This window comes from Schistocerca nitens, chromosome 9 (assembly GCF_023898315.1).
Source record: "Schistocerca nitens isolate TAMUIC-IGC-003100 chromosome 9, iqSchNite1.1, whole genome shotgun sequence".
NCBI lineage: Eukaryota > Metazoa > Arthropoda > Insecta > Orthoptera > Acrididae > Schistocerca > Schistocerca nitens.
In genome coordinates, this window is record NC_064622.1 from 211437220 (window position 1) to 211462582 (window position 25363).

At 37.9% G+C, this 25363-nt stretch overlaps 2 protein-coding genes across 2 annotated transcripts in view; one reads left to right on the forward strand and one right to left on the reverse strand.

The window, feature by feature from the left end:
• Nucleotides 1-6780, forward strand: part of LOC126203677 (odorant receptor 43a-like) — a 47041-nt gene extending 40261 nt beyond the window's left edge. Inside the window, exons 4-5 of the mRNA XM_049938043.1 lie at nucleotides 5611-5766; nucleotides 6682-6780. Of these exons, the coding sequence (XP_049794000.1) occupies nucleotides 5611-5766; nucleotides 6682-6738 (213 nt within the window). The 3' untranslated portion in view covers nucleotides 6739-6780. The remainder of the gene's footprint in view (nucleotides 1-5610; nucleotides 5767-6681) is intronic.
• A 14046-nt stretch (nucleotides 6781-20826) lies between these two features.
• The window catches only part of LOC126203951 (odorant receptor Or2-like), a 34141-nt gene continuing 29604 nt past the window's right edge, over nucleotides 20827-25363 (reverse strand). The window contains exon 5 of the mRNA XM_049938343.1: nucleotides 20827-20940. Within this exon, the coding sequence (XP_049794300.1) occupies nucleotides 20884-20940 (57 nt within the window). The 3' untranslated portion in view covers nucleotides 20827-20883. The remainder of the gene's footprint in view (nucleotides 20941-25363) is intronic.

Genomic DNA, 25363 nt, shown 5'->3' on the forward strand with positions numbered 1-25363 from the left:
TTAATCCCATGTGGTGGTGTTTCCAGACACTCGAATGGTTTTCAAGAACAAGAGTTCCATACGCAGTCTCCTTTATAGACCAGCTACACTTTCCTTAAACTCTCCCAGGAACCAGAAGTGGACCAGTTGCCTTCCTTCATACCACTCTTTACGTCCTCATTCAATTTCATATCGTTTTCTTACATTACGCCTGAGATACGTAATCGACGCGACTTTGTCAAGCAGTACATCACTAATGCTGTATTCGAAAATTACGTCCATACTTATCTGCATTAACTTCCACTTTTATACGTTTATAGCAAGTTGCGGATTTGAGATCTAGAAACCAGGTTTTAAATTGTAGGACGCTTCGAGGGGCAGATATGGACTCTGACCTAAATTTATTGGTTATGAACTGTAGATTTAAACTGAAGAAACTGCAAGAAATGGGAATTTAAGGAGATGGGACGCGGATAAACTGAGAGAACCAAAGGTTATATAGAGTTTCGGAACGAGCATTAGGAAACAATTGACGAGAACAGGGGAAAGAAATATAGTAGTAGAAGAATGGATAGCTTTGAGAGATGAAATAGTAAAGGCAGCAAAGAATCAAGTAGATAAAAAGACGACGGCTAGTAGAAATCCTTCAGTAACAGAAGAGATATTGAATTTAATTGATGAAAGGAGTAAATATAAAAATACAGTAAATGAAGCAGGCGAAAAGGAATACAAACGTCTCAAAAATGAGATTGACAGGAAGTGCAAAATGGCTAAGCAGGGATGGCTACAGGACAAATTTAAGAATATAACAGCGTATATCACTAGGGGTAAGATAGATGCTGCCTACAGGACAATTAAAGAGACCTTTGGAAAAAAAGTGATCCGCCTGTTTGAATATCAAGAGCTCAGGTGGAAAACCAGTCCTAAGCAAAGAAGTGAAAACAGAAGGGTGAAGAGATTATATAGAGGTCTATACAAGGGAGGTGTACTTGAGGGACACATTATAGAAATGGGAAAAGGACGTAGATGAAGATGAGAAGGGAGACATGATACTGCGTGGTGAACTTGACAAAACAGTTCAAGAGTAAAATCGAAACAAGACCCCAGGAGTAGACATTCCGTTAGACCTTCTGATAGCCTTGCGAGAGACAATGATGACAAAACTCTTCCGTCCGGTGAGCAAGATATATGAACCAGGCAAAATATCCTCAGACTTCTAGAATAATGTAATAATTCCAATCCTAAAGAAAGCATTTGTTGACAGGTGTGAAAATTACCGAACTATCAGTTTAAAAGTCACGGCTGCAAATAATTAATACAAATTCCTTACAGATTATTGGAAAAACTGGTAGAAGCCGACCTCGGGGAAGATCAGTTTCGATTCCGAAAAAATGTTAGAACACGCCAGGCAATACTGAATCCACGACGTATCTTACAAGACAGATTAAGGAGAGGCACACCTACGTGTCTAGCATTTGCAGACTTAGAGAAAGCTTTTGACAATGTTGACTGGAATACTCTCTTTCAAATTCTGAAGGTGACAGGGGTAAAATACAGGGAGCGAAAGGCTGTTTACATTTTTACAGAAACCAGATGGCAGTAATAAGAATCGATGGTCATTAAAGGGAGGCACCTGTTGCGAAGCGAGTGAGACAGGTTTGCAGACTGCACGCGATCATATTCAAACTGTATACTGCGCAAGCTGTAAAGGAAACAAAGGAAAAACTGGGAGTAGGAATTAAAATCCGTGGAGAAGAAATAAAAATTTTGAGGTTTGCCGATGAAATTGTAATCCTGTCAGAGACAGCAAAGGACCTGGGAGAGCTGTTGAACGGTATGGATAGTGTCTTGAAAGGAGGCTCTAAGATGAACGTCAACAAAAACAAAACGAGGAGAATCTACTGTAGTCGAATTAAATCATGTGCTGCTGAAGGAATTAGATTTGGAAATGAGACACTTTAAACAGTAGATACGTTTTGCTATTTGGGGAGCAAATTGATTGATGATGATTATGAACGCCAATACCGTTTCACATACTGTACCTTCATCAGTAAAGGATCGCTCATCCCGTCCGCCAGATCATTAAAGTATACAGAAAGCAAGACTGATCCTATAACACATCCCTGCGGCGCTCATGATGATAACATTGCCTCTGATGAATACTCACCGACGAGGACAACTTAGAGGGTGCTATTACTTCTGTAATCATCGAGCAACTCACACGTATATTTGGGAAGCTCTTCCGTATGTTCGGACGTTCGTTAGCAGACTGCAGTGAGGCACCATTAGAAGTGAGTCCGAAAATCTAGGAATATGGAATCTGCCTGTTACCTGCATCCGTGGTTCACAGGATGTCGTGTGAGAAAAGGTCAAGGTGAGTTTCGCACGAGCAACACTTAGTAAATCCGTGCTGATTTGTGGACAAGAGGTTTCCGGTCTCAAAGATATTTATTACATTTGAAATGGGAATACGTTCAAGCATTCTGCAGCATAATGATGTGAAGGATATTGGCCTGTAGTTTTGAGGGTCCATTCTTTTACCGTTCTTGTGTACCGGCTTCTCCAGTGTTTTTTAACCGTTGCTTGGGACTTGGCGCTGGACAGGAGATTCAGGATCAGTGCAAGCTAAATAAGGGACCAGGGCCATAGAGTACTCTCTAAATCAAACTGGGACTCCGTCCAGACATTGCGACGTATTTATTTTCAACTCTTGAAGTTGCTTCTCAATGCCAGGAATGTCTATGTCCTCCATACGGGAATCTGTGCGACGATCAAACGGTAGTACGTCTGTACGATCGACCTGCATGAATAATTTCTTAAATGCGTAATTTAAGACTTCAGCTTTAGTTCTGCTGTTTTCTGTTGCGATCCCAGACTAGTGGAGGAGCCGCTGGATAGAAGCCTTCGAGTCTCTGCATTCTTTACTCTAAGATTAAACTCTGGTGTCTTTGATACTCAAACCTGAAAACTGATTTAATTTGCTTACTTTTACTCTATTATTTCATACGGTGTAATATTTTGAGGCCAAACCGATAATATCTTTAGACCAGAAGAGGGGAGTCAAACTGATCTGATTCACAAACATCTTGTAGATCGTTGCTGTGGTATTTCGAAATCCTAATTCAGCCATCTCTGTGTATATTTTTTTAAACTTGGGATTTGTTTTTGACATTATTCAGAAGAAACTTTCGCATTCATTCCGTGAACACTAGACGGATCTGCACGTACTATATAACACTTCCTTAAACGCTGTATAGAAAGATGTGCAATAATCAGCAGGATTCACTTTCAGTGAGCTTGCAGCAAAAAAGAGGGAGTTGAGCTACAAACACGAAGTCATTAATGTGGAACATGAGCTGCAGCTGTCCTGTTACACTCCCCTGGGGCACAGCAGTGTCTCTAGATGACTCTCCATCCAGAACTGAGTCCTGTATAGGGCCTGTCAGGATACCTTGAACTACCGTAAACCTTCCAAGTCATCCCATAGGACAGTATTTAATTTGTACGGCGAAGATGTAGTACTTAAGGAGAAGCCTCCCGAAAGCCCAGAAACATTGACGAAACCTAGTTTCCTCTATTCATGGCGTCGAGGATATCATGCGAAGTGTTCGAATTCAGAGCGACATACTTCCACCATCTGATGTTCTATAAATATATTAATAGGAGATTTGTTATTGCAGACTGTGATTACATTCTATTGGCGTTATTACCTTAAGTATAATATTGATTTTGCCATATACTATCTTTGTTGGAATTCGTATAAATGTCACTTGGACATTCGTTGTAAACGTACTTTACATCTAATTTTTGCGTATTGATTAGTCGGTTTTCGTGATATTTTTTTTTTTTTTTGACAGTTTGGATGACAGTGGATCACTGACACTACATGTTTACATAGTTACCACTAGGAGTAGGTGAAGTGTGGAAATTCGTCCATGCATTGATTATTTTCTTAGATTGTATTCCTATTATGTCACTCAAACTGCGAAGAGGGAAAGTTACGCACAAAAACCGGCTACTTCCATTTTCTTAGCGTTTTTCCTTTAAATACTGTCAAAAAATGATGTATCCAGAAGGGGATCATGAACCAAAATTAAATTTCATGCCTTCAGAGGGTGTTTGACGTTATTGTAGAGATTACAAAACAAAGTCAAGATTGCAAAGAACTTAGCGATGTGAGCCCGCTTCAACACTTTCTGACCTGGACCCGCACCTCTTCTGAGCCAAGTTGGTCCACAATTGTTGCAACTGGTCCATGGCATCCTGGATGTAGTCACTGGGACAGAGTGGACATCCTAACGGGTCCCACAAATATTCTATTGTGGAGAGATCTAAACATCTTGGTGCTCACGAGAGTACCTCAACATCATGTAGACCTTTGAGGTAGACGGGCATTGTCCTGTTCAAAATTGGCACCACAATACTGTCATATGAGAGGTGACACAGGAGGACGCCAATGTCTGTCAAGTACAGCTGTGCCGTCAGATTTTCCTCGTTTGTTATCAGTCTTCATCTGAGTTATACCTGATATCTGTCCACACTATGACACCACGAATAACACCGCTGCTCCTCTCCGAAACATTGGAAAAATGGAATCTCTCTCCACATCGATGGCATACTTGCTGACAATGGCCATCGGAGGTAGTTCATCACTGAGAACAATATAACGCCTTTCATCCCCAGTCCATGATTCTTGCTCATAGCACCACTTGAAAAACAACAGCATCTGTTGTGGCGTTAGTGGAAGCGTACACATGGGATTGTAATGCCCCAGTACGACTGCTGGTAGTCTCTGAACACTAGTGTGTCATTGCACAGAAATTTTCTGGGAATCCATTACTTCTTGTCGGATGGGAGATGAAGATGTGAAAGTGTTTCAGTGATCTTGGTGCGCGATGCTGGGATGCTCCCAGGTGGTTGTGAGACGTGGTCGAACAGATCCTTGCCAACCAGTACCCTGCCCCCATGTTACCAGGCAGTTCAACCTACTGTCGCATACCAAAGGGTAAAAATTTGGATGTAGCATGAGTCCATCAGAGAGCCAAATGCAGATCCACAAAAAATGGTTCAAATGGCTCTGAGCGGTATGGGACTTAACATCTGAAGTCATCAGTCCCCTAGAATTTAGAATTACGTAAACCTAACTAACTAAGAACATCACACACATCCATGCCCGCGGCAGGATTCGAACCTGCGACCGTTGCAGTCACGCGGTTCAGGACTGAAGCGCCTAGAACCGCTCGGCCAGAGCGCAGGCGCAAATTCACAACAAGGCCTATTTCAATGTCTGTGAGGTGCAGGTAACACTGTCTCACACAAGTCCACAGCATCTCCGCGTCCATCACCATGATCATCCAACATCTGGCAGTGTTTGGCCCTCCACACACACCCTACCAGGCCTGGTAGCAACACTGAACTTGAGCGACGCAAGTGGACTCTGGTGGCCATTCTACCTGTTTCAGACACTGGAATTGTAATCATTAACATAACCACTGACGGCATGTACGTCTGTAAAAGTTCAATTGACATCCGACCATGTCTCCTGGGGACTTCACTTCTTTGTCAAGATGTGCATAAAATAAAATAAAAATGTTATAACATGTACACAGGAGGGTGTCTTCTTTACTACAGGCAGAGGCGGTCTCGGTGGCAGCATACAACAGCTCTTGGGTGGACGCGAGTGAGCGCTTCAAACGTGCTCTGAGGATCATCGTCAGCCGTTCCCAGAAGCCGTTAGTTCTCACAGCTGGACATCTCTACCCCATCAACAGGGAAGCATTCCTCACGGTTAGTCTACATACTTGTTCCCTGAGTCAATAGAAATGAAAAACTGAACATAGTCGGAGTTGTCAAGCGAAAATTTACTGTGTGAACATCGCGAGTGCTGTAAGCACCAAATTCATCTTTGTAAAACGACCTACGTGTTTGTTTGAATCTTCCAACTAAACAGTAAGCAGCTGTAAATCCTGGAAGCTCGTCTTAACACTGCATTGCTTTACTAGGCACAGTCTTATCTGACTTGATGCCCCACTGGCTTCATCCAACGATGGAACTGACTTATCCACTCACTTATAGAGGGATATAGTTCAACGTGGACTTCTAGAACTATAGAGTTCTTCAGCCTGCACGGTAGTAAACATTGTCAGAGGTGAAAGAAGTAATAAATGGTAGATAAAGTAGTAGAGGTAGCTGGAGATCGAACCGCAGACTTTCGGAACTGTAGACTGTAACTTGATCACATTTTACATATTCCGTCTTTCTAGGAACGATGAATACAAGTGAGAAGACTGTTAAGGCGTAATATATTAATTACTGCTGGTAACATCGATTTATCCTGTGTTTCAACAACACGAAAACGTTCATTCATTAACAGTTGTGAATCTGAGTGACAGTGTTTCCTAATTCATTGGAAATGTCGGTGGTCCATCGAAAATTATTTCTTTATGATTGCTTTTCACATCTGGAATGTTATCTTTGACATACACTGAAAATTACGGGTATCAATCAGAATTACAATAGCCGAACCACTGAAATCATGAAATTACGGTTAGCATAGACAAGTCATTTATGTAAAACTGAAATTCATAGAGCTTTTAAAATAATTGTGTATATTAAATTTCAAGCTAGTATGTATTGGAATAACATAAATCATTTATTTGTCCTATTGTTTATGAATAATAACAATGTCGAACTCTGTTTCAGTTGGTAAACGCTTCTTACTCATACTATGCACTGCTGAGTCAAATGAACAGTCGCTAGAGCTACCAACCACAACAGCCAGCGCCTGTGATGTAATGGAAGAAGAGTGATTTGGTGTAAACCATACCTTAAAATCTTCTAATTTTTTCTTCATCAACTACATTCACTGATTCACAGCCGACACTAGCTTATTTAAATTAATTTCTGTGGCATTATATTCTAAAATCTTACATGCTTTTGTAATCATATTAATAAACAGTTAATGCTGCTTGAAATGCCAAATCATCAGTTATGTTGTTCGAAATTCAAATTAGTGGTGACCTTTAATACATCTGAGTAAATTTGAAATGCAGTTCTATGCGCCTAATGAATTGTAATTAACTCTACATGCCGTGTAGCTGTCGCAGACCAACTAAACTACAAGTTATGGCGGGTAAAAAATACCTAAAACGTTTCAACCAAAAATTCATTTTATTCATAATTCTCGGTATTTCTTTCATGTAGTAACTTAGTGCTCCACAGTGCACTTTCTGAAATAACACAAAAAGTGAAATAGAACACAAAACGTAGTTATTTTAGAAGTGTCACTGAAAATCCATAGTATAAAACAAGTCAGGTTATTTCTTTCCCATGTGCAGTGATAATTTTTGTTAAGGTAAACAGAAGCTGTAGTCTTAAATAACACGAAATTGACTGCTGAAATGTGTACTCATGAAGTCCTCAGATAAGGTGGTTTTGTAGTAGGGTGTGGATATTATTTCTCACACTGTTGCTGCTAACTGAGAATAAGGGCTTTGTTCATGAGACAAATTGGTTTCTTAATAAGTGCAGATAATTTATCAGCGAATTAAAAAGTTTTGCTAACAACGTATAATGACTTTTTGTTTCATGACATCTGAAAATAGGTGTCAACAGCAAGGTGAAGCTTACTACACTAAGATGTTGCAAATATAGGACTAATGGATTAACATAATGGTAGATAGCGCTGTCTTTAGTATTAAAAGATAGAAAACTGATGCTGATGTAGTTACAGACAGTTTTGTGAAGTTTGGAAGTTCTATAATTGTTCTGTTGGACAGATGTTCGCGAGTGAAAATTATGCCTTCATGGTATCCACGAGGCATAATTCAGCATTCAACCACTGAGCATTTATGGCGAGCAGCGTTCTTTTTTCAGGAATCCATAAGAATTACCCAACGTATTAACTCAAATTAGAGGTGAAATTAATGATTGTGAAAACGTTGTTTAATTTGGATCGGGTTTTGACAGGTTTCTGGCTGCTTTGAGTGCGAAGTGAGTGTATTAATTGTGAACTTGACGAAAATGACCAATAGTTTAAATGTGGACTGAATAGTACCGTTTCTTTGGCTATAAGAACAAATAAACATTTTTGTGTGGAAATTTTGGACGTTATATTCCAGAAACCAGTCCGTTATCTTACGGCCCGATAAATGTTTCAATGACCCTTTTTCTTCAGAACTTTATTTCATTACTAGAGTTGCTGGCCTCAGTAATTGTAGATATTAGATGGTGTTTCTTATCAACGCTGCTTTTACATCATCTTGTAAGTATCTACATTGCCGAGTGGAGGGACATCGACCAGAGGCCGTTCTGAGGTAGGTGAATATCTAATTTACAGCCTGCACACGGAAAACACGCAAAAAACCAGCGCAGCCGCAATGTGTCTTTTAATCTAGTGTCCAAGGGCTATAGTGAAGATTTCAATAAACTACCCGTTCTAGAGGTTGATCCTTATCCTTTAATTTAGGTTTCCTTCGCTAAAAGACGAAAACAGTGTGTGTTGCAAAAACTGCAAACGTTTGGTCGATGACATAGGCGTGTTTCCGCAAGATTGCAATAATGTCCTCTTGTTTAGCCGAGTGGTAGCGTGTTTTTCTACCATGCACTGGACCTGGGATGGATTCCCTCCCATGTTGGAGGCTTTCTCCGCTCGTGGATTGGGTGTTGTTCTCATCATGGTCTCATCATCACCGCCACACAAGTCGCCTAATGTGGCGTCAACTTATATAAGACTTGCAACTCGCCTGCCAGACTTCCAAGCTTGAGGCCTCCCAGTCCTCAACGCTACACGATCATTTCATTTCATTGCGATATTAAATGGATAAGGAGTGGGCTGTTCTACAACTCGAAAAGTTGTGGGTGTGTTACAGCATCACAGTAATTCTACGTACACACTGGTGTGATCGTTTCAGACTTCTGAAAAACATCTTCATATGACCCAACAAGACGTAAGTAGTTCAAAATATCAAAGTACAATACGAATAAATTCTGAAGTAATCGTTCAAGTAGCAAATCACATCTCTTTCCTTCAATAGACACATTTATGTTTTCGTCTTGTATAGATTCGTTTATGTATAGTATAGTTTGATTTGATGCTGCAAACGGAATTTTCTCTTGTTTTTGTGGCTGTAACACCGTCTGTTATTCCACTGTAAAATTAGAAAATGTCCTATATTGCTTCTAAAAGCGTGACACTTGAATAGACAGCTAACAGCTAAAATACAATTTGTAGATAGAGTTCAGCCAAGCATCTCCTGAAGATATTCACCTGAAGCAGCAATGTTATCACCCATGCTCCACAGAAAGTAAAGTCAATAGTTCAAGAAGCTCACCTCCAAGTGCACGTATAATATTTCACTCCACAAATACGAACTGGAACGTTATTCGTATGGCAAAAACTTGAGATTAGCTTACACCATAGAAAACGGCGTCTTTGTTTCATATACGAGACGAATAAAACATCTGTTCTATGATATAAGAGTTAAAAAAGACAGCAAAATAAACTAAAAAACACTAAAGAGCAACAAATTCACTCAAAAAATTGAAACAAGCAGAAAGGTCCCATTCAGTTCTACTGACACCTCATAAATCTCACCGACAGAAAATTTACTGATGAAGAACCGCAGCTGCCACAGAAGGGTTTAGAGCTCCCAGGTGAATGAACGTTACATGAAACATTTTATCATAAGATATGAATACATAATATCTCAATAACAGAGAAAGGCGACTAACATGAAGGAGTTAGGAAACTAATAAGCAAAGAAACTAAGACGGTCAATGATACGAAATATGAACACAATAAAACAATAGAAATAATCAATGAATGTAGAACTCTGGAAATACTCACAGAAAAATGTAGACAGAGAAAAATTAATCATAACCAAGGTAGACAAGGGGAATACAATGGTTCTCATAGATAAAAGCAGTACATGAGAAAAGGCAAGAACATATTATACAGAAAAAAATCACAAAAATAAAGTTGGAGCCAACCAGTAGGTTCCATTCTGAAATGAAACAGTACTAAAACATTTTGAACACATATTCAAGACAAGCGAAAAGCTCAGATTGTACGTATGAAACCAAATTCTCCAAAACTCTGTATCCAGAAACAAATTCATAAATTAAACATACCCATGAGAACAGTCATAAAAGACAGATAAGCACCCACAAATTACAGTACAAAACAAAGAAAAACTGAACAGTGAAAGTCACAGACGAACTAAAAAAATCAAATAGAGGACACATGTATTTCACATACACCTATGTTAATCTCATTTGATGAGTTTTTTTTTTTTTTTTTTTTTTTTTTTTGAGTCATCTGTCTTCTGACTGATATGATACAACCCGCAACAAATTGCTCTCATATGCCACCCTCTTCATTCCCGGCACTTGCAACCTACGTCATTAGTTATTTGCAGCCGGAGTCTTTCTCTATAGTTCTTGCCTTGTACAGCTCCCTCTAGTACAATGGAAGTCATTCCCTGATGTCTTACCAGATGTCCTATCACTCTGTCCCATCACCTTGTCAGTGTTTCCACATAATCCTTTGCTCTCCGACTGTGCGCAGAACCTCCTCATTCCTCACATTATCAGTCCAATTATTGTCAACATTCGTCTGTAGCAACGGATCGCAGATGCTTCGATCCTCTTTCCCACACACCACGTTCCACCTCCAATAAATTCTATGCTCAAAATGCACATTTTCAGAAATTTCTTCCTCACATAAAGGCCTACGTGCGATAGTAGTAGACTTCTCTTGACCAGGAATGCCATTTTCACCAGTTCTCTGCTTTTAAGGTCGTTCTTGCTCTGTCCGCCACTGGTTATTTTGCTGCCAATGTAGAAGAATTACTTGACGGCATCTACTTCGTGACAATCAGTCTCGCTTTACTCTATTGTGCCTTTACCTTTCCTAAAAACATACTGATCGTCTCTAACACATTCTCAATTTTTTTTTCCATTCTTCTGTGTATTCTTCTTGTAAGCAACTTTGGGACATGAGCTGTTAAGTTGATTGTGCAATAATTCTGAAACTTGTGAGGTCTTGTAGTCTTCGGAATTGTGTGGATGATATGGTATGTCACCAGACATACATTGTACTCATCAGCGTGAAGGCTGCGCGTGGTAGCCGCACGGTCTAGGCACCCGTCGGATTTTCGAGTCCTCTCTCGGTCATGGGCGTGTGTGTTGTCTTTAGCGTAAGTTAGTTTAAGTTACATTACCTAGTTTATAAGCCTAGGAATCGACGACCTCCGCAGTTTGATTTCATAGGAACTTAACCCTAATGATTTAGGAAATTCTGATGGAATGTTATCTTGCTTCCGCATTATTTGATCTTAAGTCCACCAAAGCTCTCTTAATTTCTGTTTATAATACTGGATTCCCTGTACCTCCTATATCGATTCCTATTTCTTCTTCTGTCACATCAGACAAACCTTTCCTGTCACAGAGGTCTGTCCGCTCCTCCGCCCTTTTGGAGAAGGCCGTTGGCAGAATGAGGATGACTTCTCGTCCCGGAAGTTTTCTTCCGCCAATGCTGATTATTAATAAAAATTTATGCGGTGTTGGGTTTCGAACACGGGACCGAGGACGCTTTTTATTGTTAATAAAAGACACTACCTTTAGACCTTATTAAAACCAAAATTAGCTTGAATTTGATATATAATTTTACAAACAAAATGAAAGATTGTCAATGAGATCTCCCATTTAAAGGATGTTAGCAACTATCTTCATGAACAAATTAGGAGAAAGAATACTTCAGAGAACAGTACCAGGAAAATATAATCAAATGTACTGATGTAGGTACACGAATGACATCTTCTGCTTGGTGGATGAACCAGAAATGAAGACAGAATATGACACAGAGACACACAAACAATACAAAACAAGAAGCTAACTTGAAATAAAGAATAAACACGAAATATAGACTACCTGGGTGCTTCTAACGTGAAGATATAGGAAGACGACATTTTTCTGGTATTTGTAGATAAACTAACACAATAGAAATAACACAATACCAATGATCACCTGCAAACTTAAATACAACCACCTCTCAGCTCATGCTCCACAGATTTAATACTGTACAACTACAAAAACAGAACTACGTTAAGGAATTAGACTCAAATAGCAAAAAGAGGCCATACCAAGGACCTCTCGGCATAAAAACTGATAATAAAATAGAAAAAGACATAGATAAGAAAGAAGCAAAGGGAAACACAACACAAGTCCATTGCCCCTCAAAATTAACCATACATTCATGACACTAATACCACACAAGAAGGGCACAGTCCTGAAGGTCAAATGGTGGGTGGCACATATTCACATGTGTAATTAAATACGGCGTTCACCAACTTCAGCATAGTGACTGGTGTATTGACCACCATACTGTACAGATGGGACAGACCAGAAGGACTTTTGAAACAAACTACGAAAAGAGTAAAAGAACATGGAAATACAGCATCAGCAACTGAATGTCCTCAAAACACATGTGTCAAGAAAACCGCTAGGCCATCACAGCAAAACCAGGCACGAAAATGGTAAAATTCATTAATAATGTACATCGAACACTACTTTCAAATTCAAAAGTTAATCACAGAATAGAAACATTTACAAACACACACACAAACACACACACACACACACACACACTACAAAAAGAAACAGTCTCACATTAAAGGAAGGGTATGACTCCACATCCCACCCATTATAAAAAAAGAAAATATTAGTGTATTTACTATTCAGTCTGATGACAGAAAGTGAAGCACCTCAGAATTCAATGTAGCATTGTACATATATACAGTATTGACAGGTATGTGAATCACTAGAGTTAGCAGACAGAACAGCCACCAAACAGCAGTAGTGTTGTTCACGTTTACTGTTGTTATCGGGCCAGCCAGGGTATGAACAGCATCAGGTGTTGAGAGATCGCTGCAATGAACATGGAGATGTCACATACACATTTGAGCATAATCAGCAGCTGACAGTATTTGACATGGGCCTCTCTGAAGGCCTCAGTTTGGCCAGTTGGTCGAATTAAGCGAAATCCTGATTTATGGTGCATTTGGATGTGACAGCGGATTACAGTAGGACTGCAATGGATTGTGTGGGCAGTACTGTCTTCTAGGTTCTGGTCGATGTTGTGTGAGCACCACACGGAAGGATCAACTTATTGTGCACAAAACACATTGTAACCCTTTCAGATATGCATTTGTCATGTAATAACAAATACTGGACTCCCTTCAACATTCTGTGTAGTCCTGCGCTATTGGTTAGAGAGTAGCAGCCAGAATAGGAAATTACTTCACCATAAATCGGCTGTCACTAACACCACAACAAAAACTACTTTGTTAGGAGTGATACTGTGACCAGGAAGCATTGAGTGCTGAAGAATGGTGTCATACTATTTCCAGTAGCGAATTGCTCTGATAGAACCATCCATGAGAGACAATCCTTTCTCCCAGTGTTTTGGGACAGACACGGCAATGTTCTCCTGATGTAATGGTGCGGGAAACCGTCGGGTAAGACTTCAGGTCAGGGTTGGTAGTGACTGAGGGAACTCTGAAAGCACAATGGTAGGTCATGGACATCCTGTGGCCACAAGTGTTATCTCTCATTTAGTATCATGGTGTCATTTTTCAATAGAACAATGCTTGTCCACACATGGCATATGTTTCAGTCAACTGTCAGCACAATTCTGATATAATTCCATGGCCAGAAAATTCCTCAGATCTGTTCCCCAATAGAATTTATGTTGGACCACTTTAATCAGAAATTCTGTTCCAGTGCCCATGTCCTGGGTATTATCGACCTACTACATATACAGCCAACAGCCTTGCCACAGTGGTAACACCAGTTCCCGTCATATCACCGAAGTTAAGCTCTGTCAGGCTGGGCTACCGCTTGGATGGGTGATCATTTGATCGGCCAAGCGCTGTTGGCAAGCGGGGTGCACTCAACCCTTGTGAGGCAAACTGAGCGGCCACTTGACTGAGAAGTAGCAGCTCTGGTCCTGTGAACTAATATACTGCTGGGAGAGGGGTGTACTGACCACATGCCTGTCCATATCCGCATCCAGTGATGGCTGTGGACTGAGGATGAAATGGCGGCTGGTCGGTACCATTAGGCTTTCAAAGGCGTGTTCTGACTAAGTTTAATACACACACACAAACAAACACACCTACACACACACACACACACACACACACACACACACACACATATATATATATATATATATATATATATATATATAGAAAGTATGAGTATATGACGATACTGTGTGTGTGTATATATATATATATATATATATATATATATATATATATATATATATATACCTGAAGGGGTGGGAGGAGGAAATCAAATGAAATTTCGTGGGTTGAGAATGTAGAACATGTTATTTCAGTGATTACAAGATATAGCCAGTTTGGCAAGTAACTTGGCAATACATGCCTATATGATGTTGCACCCACTTATGCACACTAAAGCAGTTGGGTGGCGAGTGGTGGTGACAGGCTGTGGGTCCCAGGGAACATACTGTTAACAGTTACAAAGAAGTTTTAGTGACATCGATACATATTGTAGTGGGTTAGGCACACCTCTGAACATTGACTCACGTTCGGGCTGATGACCTGGTAGCAACATCTGCGTGGTTCTGCTGCCTCATGCTTCTGAGCCCTGTAGCCTTTGTAGGCATTGATGTCAGCAGTGCAGCCACATTGGCGGCATGTGGAGTTTGCTGTGTGCGAGGTACAACCCGCTACTCCCGAACAGAAGTTGGCAAGCAGCATCATTGGCGGCAAGCATGGATGGCAAGCTGGCAGACTAGTGACACCAGCTCTCATGAGGAGTTACTGCAGACAGCAGGCACCGCCTGATCTCCAACCTATGGCCGAGCCTAGTTGTCTCACTGTCTGGCATGGCCCTGGTGTCATGGTGGTACTGCTGTCTTCTGGTAATGACAGGTGCTCCCTGCCTTAAAATCAAGATGTTTTTATATACCTCCAGTGTCCATTTGTTTCACTAAAACACAACACATAGTCATGTTATCTTAAGAGGAGACTCGTCCTGGAGTGTTGACACCTCCCCGTTCGCTATATGGTTACTGCTGTGTGGCGCTATTTACCACTGGGCTTGGCTATCCCTATAGAACAATGGGTGTCTGTTATTGTGATTCACATGTAGCCACACTGGCGGCTATTGACCAGCGATTGCTAAAGTAACGCTCTTTCGCACTTCTATGTAACTTCCTGTTACCTTTTTAAAAGAATAATAATTTCTTGACTACAGACTGGATCACGACGGTACACTGCCCTCCCCTACCAAGAAGACCCAGTCTCTCGGGTCTTATCCTGTCCCAGAACTGCATTGTAATTACTTCTACCCTTAATCTGCAAAAAAGTTCATAATACTAATTTGCCTCCTCTAAATCACTGTATTAAACCCTGACTCCATAAATCTACCTTTCATCTCGGTCTCTGGGTACCTGGTCAACAGGAACTGGAATTACACCTAGATGAGCCTTCTGAATGGTTCATCACTTGAAATACGTGAGAACTAGGCAAAGTAAAATCAGAGTTACCATGGCGCTAAGAGGTGAGACACTCAGTGTCATGGTTTCTTGACATTTACCATCTCAGTTCTACACCAGACGCCACAGTTGTTGCTCTTCAGTGATCTGTCCCTCTTTGGCTGCTATCATTTGGGTTTGCGAATGCTCCTGGCAATGTTCCCAAGTGTTGTTAAGGAAGGTAAGGTTCTGTTCGGATAACATCTCTAAAGGTTCGTCTGACAGTACAGCAATAGCTGTGTGAGATTTCGCTGAGTAATTCCTGTCATGGTAGCTTTCAAATGAAACCTGTGTCTCAAAATATCACCATAATACAGTGGATCAAACATCAGAAAACATGGGTCTCATCAAACCCTACGTAACTGAACTTCAATTCAAAATAATTTGTAAAAAGAAAAGCTGTACCAACAAACCCAAAAGCATAAAATATGATGCAGGAAAGCTCCTACGCTCAAAAGGATTTCCCTTCGCAACAGAAAACGTGTAAATTCAGAACTGAGATCAAATGTTGGAAAGTTGAATAGTTAAAGTAGAGCCACTATGTTCCATAATCAAAGCCAAAAAAGAGCCTGATTGACATACGGATGTCTCAGACTTCTCGAAGAAAGAATAAAAGTACAGCAACAGTGGCAATGACAGAAAAACAGACATAACAGAAAAATATCTTAAGCTTAAAAAAATTTAGGAGTAGAAGTCTCAAAAGAATCCAAAAACTCAAGAAGACCAACTCCTCTTCTGGATCAATGAACACCTCATCAAGAATAACAAAAGAAACTTTTATAATATTTTTAAACAAAAAATAGCAAAATACAGTCAACCGAATCTTCAACTCTTAGACAAAAAGAAAATATTGTCCACAACAGGAGGAATTGTAAATAATACCAGCATATTTCAGTACAGAATCCATAGGAAAAATTGACTTTTCTACTATAACGACAAGGAACCCTAAAACGGAATCACTCATAAGCAAGTACTACAATAATGATATCTCAATAACTAAAAGTGCTCATAAGAAAACCAAACCGCAGATGAACCCTCGAGAAATGTGAACAAAAATGCCAAAACAAACCACAGAGAAGTCTGAATAAGTGAATACCTCGCAGATGAAGAAGAGACAGTGCTCTTCTGTCCATTACTTAAGAAGGGGTTGTAAACAGACCATCAAAACTGCAACGGGATGTTAGGTGTACTGAACAAGACATTTTCTAAATTCCTGCTAAATGGAGCAGGTACCAACTAGACAATCAACTTGTAGAATGCCAGACGGTTTCAGGAATATAACGTAGTACACAAAATAAATCCTACACCTCAGAACCACACAGCATTCGAAAAATCAAGAGCAATATTATATATTGTCTCTTTCATTTACTTCCAAAGCACGTATGATTCACTAGGCTGGAGATCCCTCATTTATTAAAACAGTTAAACATTGAGAACAAATCACCATAACTAATCAGATTAAACGTTACCTACATACACTCCAAAGCTAGACTGACTGGAGAAATTTCAGACAATGTTCACATAAAACACAGTGTATGGCAACAAGACTCATCCAACTGCAATTTAACTGTGCACTACATAAGACAGTTAGAGAGGTATAAACGTCAGTACCGTAGCTTTGGAAAATGATATGACCCTTTGAACAAATATCAGGAAATAAGCCTAAGAAAAGGCCTTAGAACTACAAAAATAACTGCTTTTGTAGGTCTAAAAATCTTCTTAGATGAAATCAAAATAATGACACACATAAAATATCTACTGAAACATTTTAAATTGGGTGAAAAATTATATAAATTGTCAAATGTTATAGATATCTTGGAGAATGAGTCAGCTGCAATTTAGAGGAAGTAACGGTGAACTGGTTGATCAGCTCACCAAAAAACACAAGTAACAAAAATTCCCTTACACAGATCGCAAACATAAGACACTGTAACATGGTACTCAAACAAGAAGCATTGCACATGGCCAAATCACTGACTGACATCATTCATGGCTCAGTTAAGAGTCTGGCTATCAAAACTGGAAGATATTAAGAAAAGATCTCTGCCCCAAATTCCATAACAACAAAGTGATTCACATCACAAACGAAACCTTTTAACAAATAACCAAAAATCTCTGAGACACAATGATGAGAAAAAGAATTGATTTGTTTAAGCACATCTTCCAGATGAACCCAAATAGGCTAACCAAAGAAAATTTTGACCACTTTCACAAAAAAATTGTTTACATCAACCTATAATGTCTTAAGGGGTGAATCAATACCATAGAAATTACGCTCACAGCAGAAACTGTTTTAAAATAACCAAAGATAAGAAAGAAGTTGAAAGTCACAATCAAAACCAGATAGACGATGCAAATTCTTGAAGACAGAAGGAAAGAAGGATTACAAAGGAAGAAACTACTGACGCAAAGGGAAGACACAGAGTACCAAAGTGTGGCTCATCTAAGGTACCCCATAATTGGGTGAAATGAAAGGAGAAGAAGAATATGGATGGCAAAACAAATCAGTAATCGAAATAGTAACATAGTTAACGAACATGATGAAAAATTTCATTTGTGAAGTTAATAAGTGTGCCACCCCTTTATTTTCGCAGTCAGTTCGTCGTTTCTCCAAAATCCATCTCAGCTAAATATAATTACCTGAAGGTAACGTTTTATGTAGAAATATAATACACTGTTATAAATATGGATAAAATTTCTACACTATGATAAATTTTAAAGAGAAGTTGTAGGAAATTCAGTCAAAAATGACCATCCTGTTATTCTGAAATCTTACTGAAACTGCTGGGATATGCAAACCATTATTTGTTTGTTTGTTACAAGCTCTGTTCACATCTACAACTTTTACTTTCTACTGCTTCCTCTAACAGTATGGAAAATTATTTTGTGATATCTTAATACCTTTCCTACCATCCTGTCCCCTTTTTTACTTACTAGGAAAGTACATAGATCAAATATCTAAAAAGTATGTTACAGTACAGAGGAATGCGTGTCCTTCTGTCTGTCTACATCATATATCTGTTGTAACTTCAAAGGTTGAAGCATACAAAACTGTAGCTTATAGAAGCACAACTTTCTGGATAAGCAATACTGTCTAACAATCAGTTACGATTATCAGATTCAGAAGAGTCATACACATGGTATTGTTTAGAAGTACCACAGACTAAGGTACTTACAAAGTCATATTTTCCAAAATAGAAGTTCTGTGTGGTGCATTCTTCTTTCATTTATCTTCCAACAGCAAATATGATGTTTCACTGAAGCGATTAACTTACAGCAGAATGGAACAGTATGCACAACTGACACGGACAACACGTTGTCCATTTATCGCCAGTGCAGCATTCGATTATTAAAGAGCCACATAGTTTTTAATCTAATGAAATAATATCAGCTTCGTAAACCAATAGTTATCACACGTTTCTTAACATAGTCATGTATCTTGTTGCAAAAAGCTCACTGAAAATTTACTGTAGAAGTATGAGTACCAGTCTTATAATGTGACCTATGTATCGTCAGTTAGCAAAGGTATAAAATCAATATGAATTAGGAAAAGTACTCCACACAAATGTGGAGCCTTTGAATTTAATGAAGTTGATGTGTGGTACAACAGATTCATCTCCATTTTAAAACAATTTTTAGTCAGTTTTATCAATTCAAAGTAGGGTACAAAAAAATTAGCAAATGGCCAGGCATGTGCAAACAGAGGGCTCACTATCACATAAACTTGATCGTCAAAACCGAGAAGCCACCTATGAGTCAAGGTGAAGATTCCTTATGAACTGTTTATCCACATTTTCATAGAATTTAGTATGCATTCAACATAGAACTATCAAAAGTGTAGTATTTGCACAATAACTGAAACTGATAAAGCTCATTGCATTTATGAATTATATTTATTTTGCGGTTTGTAATTTTCGAAAATTGTGCATTAACACTATTTGAAATTAGATTGGATAAATAAATCTTTTATAGAGATTTGTAGACATAAGTATACAATAATAGACAAAACAACAGCTAATAAGCTAGACTACTAAATATGACACTTTTAAGTTTTTATCCATACTGTTTCCATGGAGACATTGTTATCTAAATTTTGATGATCATTATGAAAGATTTTTCAGTTAGCAGTTACAATAAATATATACTTTTTGTATCCTATTTCATAAGATTACTTTCTGAAAAATCGAATCTGATAGAGATATTCTTTCAGTGACACAAGGTAAAATAGAATAAATATATTCTGAAATGACATTCTTTCTTTGTGTGGTTTTCTTTTTAAAGACTAATACACAGCATTAGGTACATAAAAATTTTTACTTCTTAGATAAGCATATGCAGTATATGTGACAAGAAACTAGGGAACTACTATTTTACATGTCCTTATAGCATAAAACAGAGATCCCATATCATAGACTAATCATTCCTCCTTACTAATGTAACTTTATATCTTGTTATTGTTTAAAGTATTCATGAAAATTACAATCAATACACTGTTCCAACAAGAGACTGACAGTGAATTATCTAACAACACAGCATTTAGGAATTGTTTTGATATGAAGTGATTGATATCACATCTAGTGTGAGGTGTATTCTTTTTAAAATTCGTTCCTCTATAAAATATTCTCTAGCAAGATGTGGCTTATTGTTCAAATATATTTTTTGTATTAGATAAAATACATGTAACTCACAATGTCTGATTGTTGGCCATGTTATAAATTATTGTAATTCTGTTAAGCCTTCATAACAATATTTCAGTAAATTTATTGAGAAGCACAAGCACTTATTTCCCTATAGTACAGTCTACATTTTACTCAATAATAACTGAGAGAACATAATTATAGTTATCAAGGTGTTAATAAAACTTACAACATAGTGGGCAAATATATTGTTACTAAATTTCATTTTAGTTTTCTCAGACTAAATATCATAGTGTATCATTATATTCGTTAATGTTTAGAGATAGGCATAATTTATGGAACAAAACTCGTTTATTATGAAAGCAAAACAATAGTTTCGCAGATACAACAGTCTCATTTGAAATATAATATAAAAGAAAATTAATAAACTCAGATAAAATACTTTTCAGTGTAACAAGTGGAAAGAAACGTCAATATTACATTAAAAATGTAGTTCTTTTGTAATGGAATTTTGAAATGAAAATGTTATTACATACTATAAATATTTACAATTTCTTTTGCATTGTAGTTTCATTTGCAGTTGATCTATTATATATTTTTAAACTTTTGAAACACATTTTGCTGATGTGAAGTGTCTGAAGAGCGACTGATATCAGTGTTACTATCCATCCTCCACGAACTCCTGTACAGCATTCTGGTCTATCGATTGTTTATTTGGCCCAAAAGGGCATAGTATGAGTAAGATGTATTCACCAGCTGTAAAACATGTCAGTACATAATTAGAGAGCGAAGAGTTATATACATCATTACAGTACCAGCTAGGAACCTTAACTTCCTATAACACTGACAGGTTATGATACAAATTATAAGCCACATTCATCTTCCTAAATTTCATTAATATGTGACATATCTAAAAAGTTGAGGACAAAAGTTTGTTATAAATTACTTATTTAAGGTGTTGTCCTTTTCTTGCTTGATTCTTTTCATACAGATTAACATATTCCTTTGATGTTACATTCCTTGCTCAAACGTGTAACATGTGAAAATTTTTGTTGTTTCCATGAACAGTCAGAGCACAATTTCGCCACAATTTTAAAGCAAAAGTTTGAGTTATAGAAAGACCGAAGTGTAGAAATTCACAAAAGAAAAATTTTATAATCGTTATTTCTTACTTATATACGTGAAGACATTTACACATTCGATTTTACAGTATAAAAAGCATTTGGCTATGTCTATTAATACCAATATGTTATCTTTCTTTTTGTTACATTATTTTGAACAACAATAAACTTTTTCTTCTGGTAGCTTAACCTTGCAAAACTTCATATTTACGTGTACTGAATGGCCTCCCTCATGTCAAAGGCATTTGATTGCTACAATAAGGGTTTATAGGCTTACATTCAGAGCTACACATGTGTGATGCATAAATTACTTTAAAATTGCGGAAAAGAACATCACAAAAAATTAATATACTTAAGGGGTATGCTACATAGACTTTTGAAAATTAGTTACTGTATGTTTAATGGTTCACAAACATGTTAACAACAGATTGGAATGTACATAATATCAGTGACATAGGACCCTGATAAAACTGAATATGAAATATTTTGGTACTGAATTAATTGCTGAAACTAATTTATGAAAAAAATTTATAGCTGTGGGAATAGGCTAGTATAGAAATGAGGCATCATATAAACTTGAAGACTTACCATACAAGGTGATATTTTGCGTATCACTAAGGGGTACTGTGCCAATATTTTGCTCTGTATTATTGTTGTGTCTATTTGCTGAAGTTTTATGTACAGCATATTACATTATATGATTATAGTTTTTACCACACTTTTGACTCAAATGGTTCAAATGGCTCTGAGCACTATGGTACTTAACTTCTGAGGTCATCAGTCCCCTAGAACTTAGAACTACTTAAACCTAACTAACCTAAGGACATCACACACATCCACGCCTGAGGCAGGATTCGAACCTGCGACCGTAGCGGACGCGCGGTTCCAGACTGTGGCGCCTAGAACCGATCAACCACTCCGGCTGGCACTTTTGAGTCTTCATGGACTCTACATCAGAAGTGTTTGTCACAGCTCTTTTATCTTGATGGAGCTTATTTACTCATTACTACATACCGATACTTTTAGTAGGAACAAATAAAAAGAAACTGTAAAAATCAGCTTGCTGTGAAAAAGTATTATCTTTCTGTACAAACTACCCAAATTTCAGGCTGACAAAATAACTTTGAAACTTTCTCTACACACTGGACTTCATTCTCATATTAATCTTCAGACCTTCAGCTATTACAGGATATGATTGAATCCTATCAAGCACCTACTCAATAATTGATATGAGGCGCTACCTCTGACCCCAAACAACCAACATCTAATAGAGCTGATTCGATATTTTATCACAAAACCTCCTAACTAGTTTACCATTTGCTGTAGTATTTCCTCGTTCCACTCCTGAAACACAGTCCCATTTGACATTTTATAAATGTAACAATCATGCACAAAGTGTCTATTTCCACTGAGTGGTTTTCAAATAACCCTTTCATCTAGACACTGAAACTTCTCTGTTCAATTCGTTTCATACTATTTAAGTTGTATTTCGTGCTGTCACGTTCAACTGTTTCTAATTTAGTTTTGTACTTCGTGTTTGTTCCCATTAAGTGGTCCACAATTAGGTTAAAGTATCAATTTCTCCACTAAGCATCTAATCCTATGTACATTATCTAAATTTTGAGCTCCCAAATATCCTCTCCTTCTTTATGATCTGTATGAATGACTCAGTGAGTATCTATGTTGAATTTGTCTTATATATGGTAGCAGTACAGCATCTAGCTCTCTGTTGTGGTAGCAACAGTGTAGCGGACGTAGCTTTCTTAGTCAAGGCAAAGACATTTGTACTTTTTCGTTAATCAATCGACAGTAGTTAAGTTGGTGTCGGAAAGTATCCCTGTGGTCTCTTCCGTCTACCGGGGGGACTTTAGTTGTAGGGAGAGCGTGCTCTCGACATTCAGGACTGTGTCATTGGTAAGTGTATTAGTAATATGTGATGATGTGTAGCTAATACGGCTGATGTACATATTTGATTTGCTACTTCCATTTTAAGTTTGGTAGCCGAATTCTTACATGTTTCAGAGTAGGTTTTTCTGTATGCAGGAAGTTTTTGGGGCCCTCGCTTTGTGCAAGCACAGCACGTGGTATAGAAAGTTCATTACGCCAGCACAGGTTTAAAATGCAGTTGTCAGATTTTTTTTTTAATTGGAATGTACGTGTGAACTGTCGAGTGTGTATGTTTCATTTCATCTACTTTTAATTTCTTTTCAGTTCTAAGATTGTGTAGCTCTGTTCATGCCACTTGGTGGTAATTTGACTGTGTTTAATTTCAGGACCATGTTCGATACTTTTATTCTTAATTCCGCTTGATATTTCGTTGCTGTTTGTGTCTATACGGTTTACATTGGTGTTTTAGAAGTTTCTACGAATATTAGTAATTTTGCTTCGTTCATTAATATTCAACCGTTTTTATGGGTGTTTCACGCCACCATAGCTTAGTTTCATGTTCAAGGTGATGCAGATATATATCTTTGTAGAAAAGTGTTCCATAATATTCGCAATGACATTAAGAGTAATAGCGATAGGGATGAACCTCTGAACCTCTGAACCTCTAACTTATGTGAGGGGCAAAATTCTTTTTACCTCTATTCTTGTGCATGAATCGTGTATATTGCGTGACGCTTTCCCATGCGCACCTAAGTTTTCCTCTTTATTTATCACAGCAATGTACAGTAGCACTCAGTACAACAATAATCGATGTAGGGAATTACATAACAGACAACAACCGATGACCGTTTAGAATTATCTTGAGATTTTTTTATATGTCGTTTTAATTTAATAAACTATATTAAACTGTGATGACTGTTTCTCAGACAAACCCGTCCGCTTTTGTAAAATTATTTTAGTACATCCCTTCTTGAGTTTCTGAAGCACAAAAGGCAGGCCTTATATTTTCAGCCTTTGTTTGATTATCTTATTCCTTTTTTTGAGGCTTAAGTTTCAGTTTGCTCTGAATTATTTGATTTGACAGTTGTACTTAAACTGTTCCCTTATGCTCATTCCTTATACTCACTTAGATTTTTTATTGGTATTAATACGTAAGTTTATTAATTTAAAGATTAATTCAATTCTTATATTAAATGTTCCCTGTTTTAATTAAATTGGGTGCCAACCCAGGGAAATTTTCTGGAGCATGAAACTTACAGTACACTGCGTCGTTTCACATTGGCCTACCTGCCCCAGTTTCTGTTTGCAAACCACTCTCCAGATAAACATTCACCGATTATTAAACATTTTTCATTATTTCTGCGCCACTCTGCTTGCCTGTTGGAATCAATATTAAAAGGTAATCTCCTTCAAGAAATTGTCGTTTGACTGTAATTGGTCTCAGTACCTTAATTGGGAAACGCACAGAAAGCTATACCAATTATTTCTCGTGTATAATCCTGCTCTAGTGTAGCAGCCAAATGTCATGGTAGATGTTGATCTGTGTTTAAAGTGACTAACTCAAATGCATGACAGAACACAACTTGGCAGGGAAAGGCAGAATGTCTGTATATTTGTTGGATACAGCGTTTAGGGAAAGTATGAAACATGACATAATATGAGTTCCATACGCTGAAAGGCCAATCTTAGTATGATACCTATATGACTTCAGTTATATATTCCGTTTTACTTCCCAGATAGATGGCAAATAATATCTCTTGTTATACATAGAATTTTCGTTACGTAATGCAGATCTAATTGATCGACATTGCTGTAGTGAGCACATCGCTGTTTGTTGCAGGTTTGGTTTTGAAATGCACAAATTGAATACCAGGCTCCAGAGTTAGAAATGGATATCTCCTTCCCGACTAGTAAAAATTTTAGTTGCAAAAAATACCCTTATGTTTCAATTAGTCTCACACTTTTACGATATTGACCGTGTGTTAGGGGTTTTAGCGAACTCAATACTTTCATCAATCTCGATATAGTGAAAAGGTGAACCCAGTGGAGTTACCACATTGTGATAAGGCCAAATATCAAGATAATTCCAGAAACGAGAATGAATTTAATGGGCAGTCAAATGAAAACAAGACAAATTGGAAAAGGTAATTGAACTGTTTATTATTTCAAAA